The sequence below is a fragment of the Protopterus annectens genome, chromosome 3.part1 (genome assembly GCF_019279795.1).
Source record: "Protopterus annectens isolate FY-2018-M chromosome 3.part1, PAN1.0, whole genome shotgun sequence".
Lineage (NCBI taxonomy): Eukaryota > Metazoa > Chordata > Ceratodontiformes > Protopteridae > Protopterus > Protopterus annectens.
Genome location: NC_056732.1, coordinates 1,266,609,105 through 1,266,621,397, shown reverse-complemented (window position 1 = coordinate 1,266,621,397; position 12,293 = coordinate 1,266,609,105). Strand labels below are relative to the sequence as shown.

The following is a 12,293-nucleotide window of genomic DNA, read 5'->3' as shown; positions in this document are numbered from 1 at the left end:
AATATGTACAATATCAACATTCCTTACCAAATATTTAATAATGACTTTGATATGCACTATCAACATTTACACTGTTGGAAAGGTCATTGTCTACTGAACAACTTTCGCATTTACATTTTTAGTCTAGCACTTATAGTTAGTTCTGAACATTTGTTTTCAGTATGGTATTACAAATGGATTTTCTGAAAACGAGCTCAGGCTGTACTGTTGTTCCTATGGTGGAATTAAGCAAGCAGCTTTTTCTGAGCTGCTGTGGAATGAATGAGTTAAAACTTGTAAGGTCTTCTTCCAGAGGTACTTCCTTCTTGCACCCTACTCCCCCATTTGAGATCCTACCCCTGCTTGGGACATCTAAGACATCTATTTTGTACTGGAAAAATGTATTTTGTTTTTCCATATCACTGTTGCAGTATCACCAAACGGATCTACTGCCAAAGATAATCCAACATCCGGCCAGCATAACAAAGCCGTTAGTACTTGTAGGCATCGCATGTCACACTGCATAGGGCAAAAAGGTGACACACATACACAGAACTTTGCTTCCCTTCCAGCTTCCATTGTTGATCTTAATGCCTGTCTGCTGTGCTCATTATGAAGCCGTGTTTTCAGATAAGTGCCCTGTTAGGGTTTCTTTTTTCTTCTGTTTTGTTGTTGCTGGGTTCATGACCTCCAGAAAGGGAAACTGTCAGTGTGGGAGGCAGATGCCCCAAAAGACTCTCATGACCAATGTGTCTTCTATTTTTGTTGTTTCCCACGATATATGCAGTGTTCCTTCTGCCAGGCATTTGTGTCCAACACCCTCCATAGTCATGTCTCCTCCTTGTCCTTGCATGTGAAGAACCTACATCTTAGTTTGTTGGCTCAGGGTGCTGTAGCAGAGCCCTCCTGTCCCCAGGGCCAGCCATCTGCCAGGAAGAAGGCCATAAAAGTTAGGTCTGATCTGGCTGCTTTCCAGACTTCCCCAGTTGTCTCTCTTGAGGTTGATGAAAGCTCAGAGGACCATCCAGTGGTTGCTTTGGATTCTTCTGCCGCGACCCCATTAGAGTTCATTGTGGATCTGGGTTCTTCCACGTCCTCTGAGGCTGTTCAAACATCCGCACCCGCCATTGAGGGGGAACCTTGGCTGATTATTTCTTAAGGACTGAGGAGAATTTCTTAGATCTTCGTTAGGGAAGATATTCCTATGACCATTGAGCCTTGCCAAGGGTCTGACTCTCCCAGGGCATTTTGAGTGGATGTCCCGCAGAAAAACAATGGAAAACAAAGCATATTTCCCCTGTTATTAAAGAGTCTCCCCCTGCTATTAAGGAGTCCCAATATGAATGGCAGGATTTCACTCTGTTGGCCTCAGTCTCCTCAAGGAGTCTCTCTTCCTGCTCTTCTCTAGTCTTTCACTCTATTCAAGAGACCTAGTGAATTGGATTCCTTGGTTGAGGACCTGAACTCTGGTGACAAATTTTTGACTTATTCTTTCCTAATCCATTCCACCTTGGACTGTGGTTCAGAGGAGTAGGTTCAGAAGTCCAGATTCGCACTTAAAGGACCTCTCCTTTGGGGATACCATTGCCATATGATGGGTTATTTTAAGTGGGATTCTTCTCAACTCTGAGATTCAGAAAAGTTGTTATGAGCTCCTACAGATGAGTCTCCCAAGCCATCTCCTGTTTCTGCTGTTCTGGCTTCCCTTCTGGATACTTTCTCGGCAGTGTCTGCATCCCCAGACTCCTCTTCAGGCACATAAGAAGCCGGATAGATTTTACAAAGTGCCTGAGGAGTGTAAATGTCTTTATAAATGCCCTTCTGACCCTTCTGTAGTGTTTGTTAGTCTCCTCTGATAAGCCATCCAAGTTACTGCCCTGTACCAAGCTGTTGCCGTCTGTTAAGTATAGTAGGGCTATTGAAAGGCTAGGCAAGAAAGTTTACCCTCTGCCACTTTATCCTTTATGCCCGTTAACTACCAGACTTGTATGACTGGGTATGCTTTGCCTGTTCTTTCTCAGGTTTTAAGGTGGTTTCTGACCTTCCTGACTGAGTGGAAGGCTTTACTCTCCCTGCTAGGCTCTATTTCTCACGTTCCTCGTCACTCAGTCAAATGCAGCTGATGATTTTTCTAGGGCTAATACCTTTGTTTCAGATATGAAGTGTTACTCTTGGCTTCATCTTCTTCAGGCTCTGCCTGATGACATTATGGCCAAAACTTTGGATGCCCCTTTGGGTAATAAAAAATCTTTTTGGTGCTGCTGATAAGCTTTTAAAGTCTCTGCAGGACAAGGGCCAAAGCCTTGCAGGAGCTGAAACATATTTTTGTTTCTCCTATTCCCAAATGTCAGAGGAATTATCCCTCCAATTTTGCATTTGTCTGTAGGCAACCTCACCCTCTTGTTAAATTTGCACAGACTCCTGCCACCCAGAAACCTGCTTTCTAGGACAAGCTAGGTTCTGTTTGACAGTTTTCTTCCTCTTTACCTCATCCAGGTTCCCTTGTTCAGCCATCTGTCCCTGTCTCTTCCAAATTGACTTTGGATCACTTCAGACTCTTGGGTTCTGTCCCTTATCTATCAGGGATATTGCATGTTTTGGATGTCTCTTCCTCCCTTTTCAGGCATTCCTCAGCCACCTCGTGAACAGCTCTCTCATTTCCCAGAGATTCTTCACTCTTTTTTTTCTCAGGGCACCATTCAAGCCATGCCTCCTGCACAGGAAGAGAAGTTTTTGTTTTAACAGGATGGCTTTGGACCCATGAAAGGAGGGCTCATGGAAACCAATTCTGGATCTTTCCAGGCTGAACACCTTCCTCAAAATTCCTTTTGGGTGCTATCCCTGTAGAGTTTGTTTCCTCTCCTTCTACCCTAGACTTTTCTGGTATGTCTGGATCTCAAGGATGCATACCTTCACATCACCATCCATCTCCTGTTCTGGAAATGTTTACATTTTTTTTGTCTTCCTCCTTATATTTTCAGTTCTCTGCTTTGCCCTTTGGCCTTTCTGCTGCCACAAGGGTTTTGCCAAATGCATCGCTCCTGTCTTTTTTTTTTTTTTTTGCAGGGTTCAAGGAATTCCTATCTCTCCCTCTCTAGATGATCTCATTATTTAGGCTCCTTCCCCCAGCTCTCTGCTTCAGGATATCAAGTTCACTACTGCCCTGTTACAGAGTCTGAGTTTCAGTATAAACTTCCATAAGGTAGTTCTGACACTTTCCCAAGATCATCTTTTCCTTGGCTGCAGACTTCAGACAGTTCCATGCTGGCATTTCTGCCTACCCCCAAGTCTTTCAGTGTCCATCTCTTTCTAATTGCCTTTTTCAGTCTCATTTTCCCTCTGGCATCTGCATCACTAGGGAATTTCAAAGGATTCTCAGGTTCATGACTTCCACCATTACCATACTCCTGATCACCAAGCTTCATATGAGAAAGCTTCAGTGGTACCTCAAGCCAATGCGGCGCCAACGTTGCCCCCCCCCCCCCCCGGGACTTCTTGATTGCTTTTCTTTCCTGTTTCAAGCTCAAGCTTCAGTTCAGTGGTGGGTTCATAAACTCACTGAACCAGGGGCTTCCTTTGCAAACTGCAGTTCCAACTCGGGAGCTCTTTTTACAGATGCTCAGAAGGGGTGTGGGGTGGGATCTAGCCATCCAGTATCAAGTGACTCTTTGGGCAGTTTACATTCCCTTGGAGCACAGTCTAGTGGCAGACTGCTTGAGTAGGTCCAGCACACAAGTTCATGAATGGATGCTTCACAGAGGTGTGCTCCTGAACATTGTCCACCAGTAAGATACTCCTTGGATATGTCTTTTTGCCTCCACTGCCTCTGGTTCTCTCTTGTTTGTGTGATCTACTTCATGCTGGGTTGGCATATTCTTCACTTAAAATCCACTTGTCAGGAATTTCTGATTGTCTGCCCTTGATTCCTCCTCTGGCTTCTAAATTTGAGGTCAGGCAATTTCTCAAAGGTATCAGGCCTCCGAGGATGCCCATTCCTTCTTCCTGGGTCCTCAGTTTTGTACTTGAAAAATTGACTTTGGCTCCTTTTGAGCCTGATCTTCACCCTCCTGTGAGGGTATATCAACTTCAGGCTATCATAGCTATTCCTCCTTTCTTAGTTTTCCAAAGAGACCGGGTGTGTCTTTGTGATGATTCTTCTCTTTATACCCAATGTGATCTTTGAGTTGTCCCTTAATCAGTCTATTCATCTATCTTTCTTTTTCCTGCTCCGCAGTCTGCCAGTGAGTAGGTTCTTCACAACTTGGATTTGCACAGATGACCAAGATATCATTTAGATAAAACTAAAGTTATGAGCAAATTTGAACAGCTTTTTGTTGTTCATCCCAGGACTTTGGGTTTAGCTATTTCTTAACAAACCATCTCCTCCTGGATTTATAAGGCCACTTCTTTTTGTTATTCTTTTCATGGAAAATGTCCTTGGTCATTGGTAAAAGTGCATTCTGCTAGGGCATTTGCCATCTCTGATGCTTTTTTCATGGATTTGGCTACCAGTTCCATCACTGAGGCTGTTAATTGGTACTGTCTACATACTTTCACTAAGCATTACAGTTTGGATGTTATTTCCAGGGCCAGAGCAAGTTTTGCCAGGGCTATCCTGCATGGGTTTGTAGATGGCTCTTTTGTGCCTTCCTCCTCCCAGGCTTCGTCTTTAGCTCTTGTACTCTCCGTTAGGTGAAGAATACTGTAACAGTGATATGGAAGAACATAGTACAGCTATGTAAAATTTTACTATAACAGTAGATGTCCTTCTCCTAAATATTGCAGTATTCATCCCTCCCTCCTACCCTCTGTCAGTTTAGCTCTTGCCCTGTACTTTTCTTGCTGCCCTGGCCAATGGGTTCTTCACCTTTTTTTTTTTCCCCCCTCACTCTGGATGCACATGTTCTCATTGTCCCCTTAGGGCATTCTGTTCCTCCTGGGGCTTTTTCAGTTCTGAGTATGTGCACCCGTAAATCACCCTTTTGCCCAACACTGAATGAGGAGCATATGTGTGCTGTATGATGGCTATAATGTATAATGGACGGACATTTGGTTGTCCTTGGCAGGAGATCCCTTAGGTGAAGAATACTGCAACAGTGAAGAGAAGGACATTTATTGTTATGGGAAGATACTGCACAACTGCACTTTCTCCGTTGGTCAGTTCCACCTCTGCAGACATGAAAATTTCTGCCATAGAATTTTTTTTTTTGTTTTCTAGGTATATTTTTTCCAAGAGGACATTTGAACTCTAAGCTTTTTTCTGTTGTGCTATCTTTTTTATTTTCCACAAAGAAATGCTGTTGCTCAGAGCAAAACTATTACTTTATGTCAAAAGTCCCCACAGACTGAAGATTTGAAACGTTTAATAAATCTACCTTTTTCCCTGAGTATTGTAACCATGGTCAGTAATTCACTGTATCGATACTCATAGACAGCTTAGATTTTATGTGGATAGAGCCTAGACTTTCTGTAGACATGACAAATTGTTCATCTCCTTTGCTAAATGTAGGCATAGTAAGAAAGTGGGTAGCTGATTGCATTGAGATTCCGTACCCAACACCACAACCTGTGAGAGATGCACTTATCTAGCCAAACTGGAGGTAAAGCTCTCTCCAACCAAGACTAAACTTGACAGTCAAGAGGATAAGGTAAACACTTGCACCACACCACACTCATCACATAGTCCCACTAAAACCTACACCACAAAACTCCGCACACAAAAACAGAAAAACATTCACGGAGGCTCTCATTAATCTGCTCAAGCAACAGAGACCTCCATAGCAGAAACACAAGCAACCTCCACCCCCCAACACAACCCAAATGACACATAGCCCACAGACTCAGTGTACCACTCAACCACAGCTCATAAGGCAAAACAATGTACCCAACACACTAGTCATAGGTGACTCTATAGTCAGGCACACTGATGTCCCACAAACCAGGCTAAACAAGGAGAAGGTTACTGTCAGCTGCCTGTCTGGTGCCAGAATCCACCACATAACCCACGCACTCAGGTCACTCCACAACAAGTACAAATATGACTCTGCCATTGTCCATGTTGGTGTGAATGACCCGAGACGTACCTCCCTCGACTACATGAAAAGAGACATGGAAGAGCTCTCCAATCTTGTAGCCCAGGCAGGTATTACCCTAGCCCCAAGTAGCATCCTGCCATCGCCCAGAATGATACCTTAGTACAAGGAAAAAAATGATTGACTTCAACAATTGGCTAAGCTTCTCGTGTCATTCTAAGGGGATCCAGTATCTGTCTGCCTGGGAAGACATGGTTCACAGACCACGATGCTTTGCCAGAGATGGCCTGCACCTGTCACCCATGGAATTCCAGATACTGGCTAAGGCTCTTGCAGCACCTATAGTGCCTTTTTTAGGCACGGTTCAAATGACAAATTCACCACTGTAACAGGAACTGGCAAGCAAAAACTGGGAGTAATGCTACTCAATGCTAGAAGTCTAAATCTCAAAATGCACTCCCTCGAGGCACTCCTTAAAATGGAGAACATTGATATCTGTGCAGTGGCTGAGACCTGGTTCAAGGCTCCAGAGAGCACCCCTGCATTACCAGGCTATAACTCGTACCACACTTTTTGGCCACCTAACCTGGACCGGAACACCAAAGGCAGAGGTGTGTCCATATTCATTAAGGATATCCACACCTCCAGGCTATTTGCTCAGCATAATGCATCCGAGGTTATCCAGGTGCAACTAACTCTGGGCAAAACTGCAATCCAAATTGTAGCTTGCTACAGATCCCCCACCATGCCTCAGGATTCCCACTCCTCTTTTCTTGATATATTGGAAAATATTAGGGTTCAACCAAACACCCTAATAATGAGCGATTTCAAGTACCCCACCAATAACTGGGAAAACTACTCATGTACCAACTTCTTCACTCAGCGCTCTCTGGAATTCATAAATTCCAATGCCCTCGATCAACTTATCCACACCCCCCACCAGAGGCAACAATATCCTAGACCTACTCATTACCAACATGAGTGACCGGTGTTCCGTACCTGGAGTCAACTCGTCATTAGTCAGATCTGACCATAAGCTAATCACCCTAGATATCCACATCCCTTACCCCTCATTAAGGAAATCATGGTAAAAAATTTCTCCAAAGCCAACTTAATGCTTCTTAAGACAGAAGTGGCGAACTTCATGACACCCATGCAGATGGACAATACAGTTATGACTGCTGACTCCTACACAGATGCACTCTATAAGCACTTTCATGAGTGCATGGAACATGCTATCCCAAACAGAACCAAGACACTATCCTCCAAAAAAAAAAAGGAAGCCAATCTGGTGGTCCCCTGCCATAAACTCTGCAACAGAAGGAAGAAACTGTTGCAAAAGAGAATAAAATCCCATGAGTGGAGGAGTTCCCTGGTTAGCCTCAGTAAGAAGCTGAGATCCCTTATAAGATCCTCCAAACCTAGCTATGAAAACAAAATCACCACTGATTCTAGGGACAACCACAAAGGATTCTATAGCTATGTCAAGAATCTCAATGGCAGTACCCAGATCTGCTCTGAGTTGCAGCACAACGGAATGAAAATTACAGAACCAACTGATATTGCCAACTTCCTGGCAGATAGGTTCAGTGCTAACTTTACCGCCCTCTCACCCCCGTAAGGGCCCATAACTATACAGGAAGAATGCAGAGTCCTTGTAATCAGAACTATGCAGGTAAAATCTGCACTCTCCAAAGCCAAAAACACAGCATCCATGGGACTGGACAGCATCCCAGGCTGCTTTTAACACGAACTTCAGAACGAACTGGCTCCTCACCTAAGCATCATGTTCAATCATAATCTCACATCAGGCTTTGTGCCCATTTGAATGGCGTGCAGCAACAGTTATCCCACTCCACAAAGGGGAAGCCAACACTGATCCCGGGAACTATTGCCCTATTAGCCTGACGAGCCTGGTCTGTAAGGCCATGGAACGTATCATCATGGAACTCATAAACAAAGACACTGGTAACCTCCAAACTCTGGACCCCACCCAGTTCGGGTTTGTGAAAGGCAGGTCACACCTTCTGAACCTGATTGATGACTTTGAGGCAGTCACCAAAGCTGTAGACAAGGGTAAGGTGGTTCACACAGCCTATCTTGACCTCGCCAAGGCTTTCAACACCATCTCCCATTCTGGAATTATAGCTAAACTCACTAAGCTAGGTATAAATCCCTATGTCACAAGATGGGTTGCCAATCGGCTCACTGACAGAACCCACACTAAAAGTTGCAGACTCCAAATCTGACTTCAAACCAGTGACAAGTGGAGCACCACAGGGTTCAGTCCTGTGACCTCTCCTGTTTATCTACTTCTCTGAAGTACAGCCCAACACGGAAGGCCTTTGGCTAACTAAGTTCGCAGATGACTGCAAACTAGGAGCCATAGTTGAGTCCCCAAATGATGTGGACATCCTACATAAGGGCCTCACTGAGATAGATGCCTGGTGTCAGAGCCATGGCCTCAAGCTCAAAGCCAAAAAGTGCATTGTCATCCCCTTTGGTAAAAACTCTGTACCCATGAACTACCACATATGCGGCAGTCTACTTAATGCCGAATGTGTGATAACAGACCTGGGAACCCAGGTAGACAATAGTCTCTCCTTTAATCACATTGCCACAGTAGTCAGGAAATGCTTCTACATGGCACACCATCACAAAAGGGTTCTCATCTAGGAAAAAAAGAGGTCATTGTTTCCGTCTACTTAGAACGCCCCTTTGGAAATGTACCTTACAAGACATCTGCAGCAGCTGGAAAGGCCACAAAAGTACCTCACAAAGAGGATTACGGGTCTCAAGCAGATGCCCTACATTGACCATCTCAAAAAACTCCAGCTGTACTCTGTAGCATATCGCCTACTCCGAGGTGATCTCTGCCTAACATATAAAGCTATGTCAAACCCAGAGGTGTTGGACATGCTACACCTAAAAAAATCCCAGTCCCTCCGAGCTACATGCTATGTGGACATAAACCTTGTCACCACAATAAACAGGACATGCTGGAGGGATAGATTCCTGTCCCAGAGACTTCCCATACTCTGGAACAAGCTACCCATCTATGTCAAGCAAAGTTCCTCAATAGCACTGTTCAAGAAAAATCTTGATAAGTGGATGGGAAATAGGAAATACACCCCGGGGATCACTTCTGTGGCTCTGCTCGACACAGGCACAGGAAAATAACTTTCTTGGGTGGCGTAAGCTAGGAAACCTTGTTGGCTAGGGTACTTAGGCCCTTGGGCCGATAACCTAGTATGTACCTATGAATATAAAAATTCTGCCTTGCTGAATGCCAGAGGGGACAGATTCCTAACTGTGACCCTGACAGCCAGATTCTGCTAGCTGCTTCGGCACTGAAGGAGCCAGGTAGGGAGAGAAAGGAGTGAAGGGAAATGGCCCACTTGCCTCTCCTGTGGTGGCTTGAGGGGTTGTGTATACATGGGGGGGGGGACATGGAGTGATGCTAAATTCTTGATGGAAACTGGGAAGCTTACTGCTTGTGCCTCTGTGGTGCAGCAATGATACCTAGGGGAATGACCCTTGCAGAAGTGACTGGACTTCTTTACTGTAATATCATTGCACTCCCTTCCCTTGCGTGTCTATGTCTGTGTGTATTAGAGATGAGGGAAACTAGTGTAGATGAAAAACATTAAACTATCCCTGATGGCAATTTTAAGTGATGGCCTCTGCTGGCCAACCCTGGTGCTGATAGGGAATGAATTGGCTGATTGGTCAAGGAGGAGGACTGATGGGGGGGGGGCTGATGATTTACAGACAGTGGAGTCCAAGAATAAAAAAAATGTTGAGTGGTCCTAATTCCTTTGCCAGTGGTCTTAATTATCCAAGGTGGACCACCTTCATAAAGCTGTATTAACAATGAGTTTCATATGTATGATAGAGAAGTTATGTGCCCAGTAAGGGCATCCAACCAACATTCTACATTTTATCTGGTTTTGAGCTATACTTGAACTATTTATCTATTTTTAAAGGTGGTATTCTTTACATGATTATTGGTTTAATTGGATTCGTCGTATATTAATATAAATTTGTTTGTTTGGATGCCATGATAGTTTTTTTGAGTTTCTTATGTAGAAAGACTTGCATGAATATCTACTAATGTATTTTTTTGTAAGGCTTACATCAGCCAGATATAGTTCCTTTGCTTATGTGAGTAAGTGCATAATTAGATTACTGTCACTTAATTAGTTTGTTTAAACAGGTAAGTAAATTGTTCTGTCTCAGATTTTTTTCAGCCATAATTTTGGCCACAAGAGCAAGTTAATACAATATAGAGAGGCAATGTAGAAGATATAGACTCTACAGCTAAATGGCATCTTCTAGCGAAGTGGGAGGAAACTAGAATGCCAGGAAAAAGTTGTGGGAAATACATGGAAACTCCACACAATATTTGAAGGGCAGAGTGGAACTCTGGACCCTAAAGCTGTGAAAAAGTAATGTAAAATTGTTCTTAAACATTTTTACAGATGTATTTTTGCAGCTATGTGAATGCTGGGGTGGGGTACAGTATTATAGTAATCACCTCCTGGTTTAATCACTGAAATAAATAAGATGTAATCTACAAGTCAATGACGTGATTTATTCTTAATCTCTCTATTGTCTAGGAATACAGCAGAAACCAAAGCTGTATTTGAGAAGCACCGTCCAACTCATATTATTCACTTGGCAGCAATGGTGGGAGGTTTGTTCCGCAACTTGAAGTATAATCTCGATTTCTGGGTGAGTAGAGAAACCGTTCCACATGGCTTTAGGCAGATATACAGTTTTTCTCTTTTGGAATTTTTTTTTTTTTATAAAAGAAATGTCTTTGTCTATGTCATAAGTGATAATGTAATAATCATACATTTATATAAATGAAAACAAACCATATTGACTTGTTTTTAGTTGCAAACATTATACACAACGTATCTATCCAGTCATTGTCAGTCAAATATTACAATGTTCGTTCAAATCCTGCCTTCTTTTGAACCTCCTTCCTCTTCCAAAACATTATTCTGTATGTATCCTCCCATGATTCTGAATTTTTTTTTTATGCAATTTGTTTTTACCCTTTTCTAATGCTCCCATTTCCAGTTGTTTTTATATCTGTTACTGTATGCACTACTTCTAGAAGACTTGGTTTAGACTTTGATTTTCATTTTCTAGTAACTGCTTTTTTGGCAGCCACCATAATTAGACTCAGCAAGGCCTTGCCATGCCCGTATGATTCCAATTTTGTATCATAGCTGAAAAAATATCTTCCTTAGTTACACCAATTTGCTCACCCAGTATTTCTGAAACAGTGGTCTGAAGGGAATTTTTAAAATCTGCCAACTCATTACACTCTCAAAAATATATTCCCAATTACCTCTTTCTTCCCCATCACACCTCCATTATTTGCAATCTACCTGAGGTAAAACTCTTTGGAGTCTACTTGGGGTATTAAAATGCCTATGTAAACACTTCCAAGCAAAGATCCTAAATCATCTAGACTTTGTTGCATATTTGGGAGTTATACTTGTATCCCCTATTTTTTCATTGACATTGATTTTCCTTTCTCCCCAATCCTTTCAAACCTCCTCTGATTCTTATAGTTATTATGCAGTATTTTATATGCTGTGCTAATCTTTTTAACAGCAGCTTCTGTTCTAGATTTTACCAAAAACTCTACCAGTGCTGGTCTTTCCCTTAGAATTCCCCTATTCCCTTCTATTTGCTTATGCTCTGATATCAATCCTTGATGGGGAAGGTAATCTCTAGCCTGCAGTCCAAATATATTCTTGTGTCTTCCCATTCTATTACCTTTACCTCTCAGATTATTTGTTCCCAATACCTTGGTTCCTTTATCAGTTTTCTCCAGTAAATTCCAACCATCTATTGTCTATATCTTTAATTGCAGTCATCCATATTGGCAGAATCTCCTTTCTCCATTCCTGTATTGGCTTATTTCCATCATTCACAAAATAGCAGAAAGAATTCTAATATTCTGTATGGTTATTGCTTAAGGGTCTGCATCCAAAATCCCAGTCTTTCCTTGTTTCTTGAACTTTCCCTTGTCTCATCATCCATCTGCACTTAATGGCTAAAGTGTTTGCCTTACAAACACAAGGTGCAGAGTTTGAGTCTCACAAGGGACAATTGGCTAGGCTTAAAATGGCTCGCAAGGGCAGTTAGCTTAGTACTAAACTATGAACTATGAATTGTATCTTTCTGCTTATGCTGTGTATATAATCCTTAACTGTGTAGCTCTGAAATACCCCTTCAAATTGGGTAGTCCCAGACCATCTT

The 12,293-nt window shown here is 42.8% G+C and overlaps 1 protein-coding gene across 1 annotated transcript in view; it reads left to right on the top strand.

Moving 5' to 3' along the window:
• Positions 1-12,293, top strand: part of GFUS (GDP-L-fucose synthase) — a 651,262-nt gene that overhangs the window by 17,482 nt on the left and 621,487 nt on the right. The window contains exon 2 of the mRNA XM_044067329.1: positions 10,631-10,745. Within this exon, the coding sequence (XP_043923264.1) occupies positions 10,631-10,745 (115 nt within the window). The remainder of the gene's footprint in view (positions 1-10,630; positions 10,746-12,293) is intronic.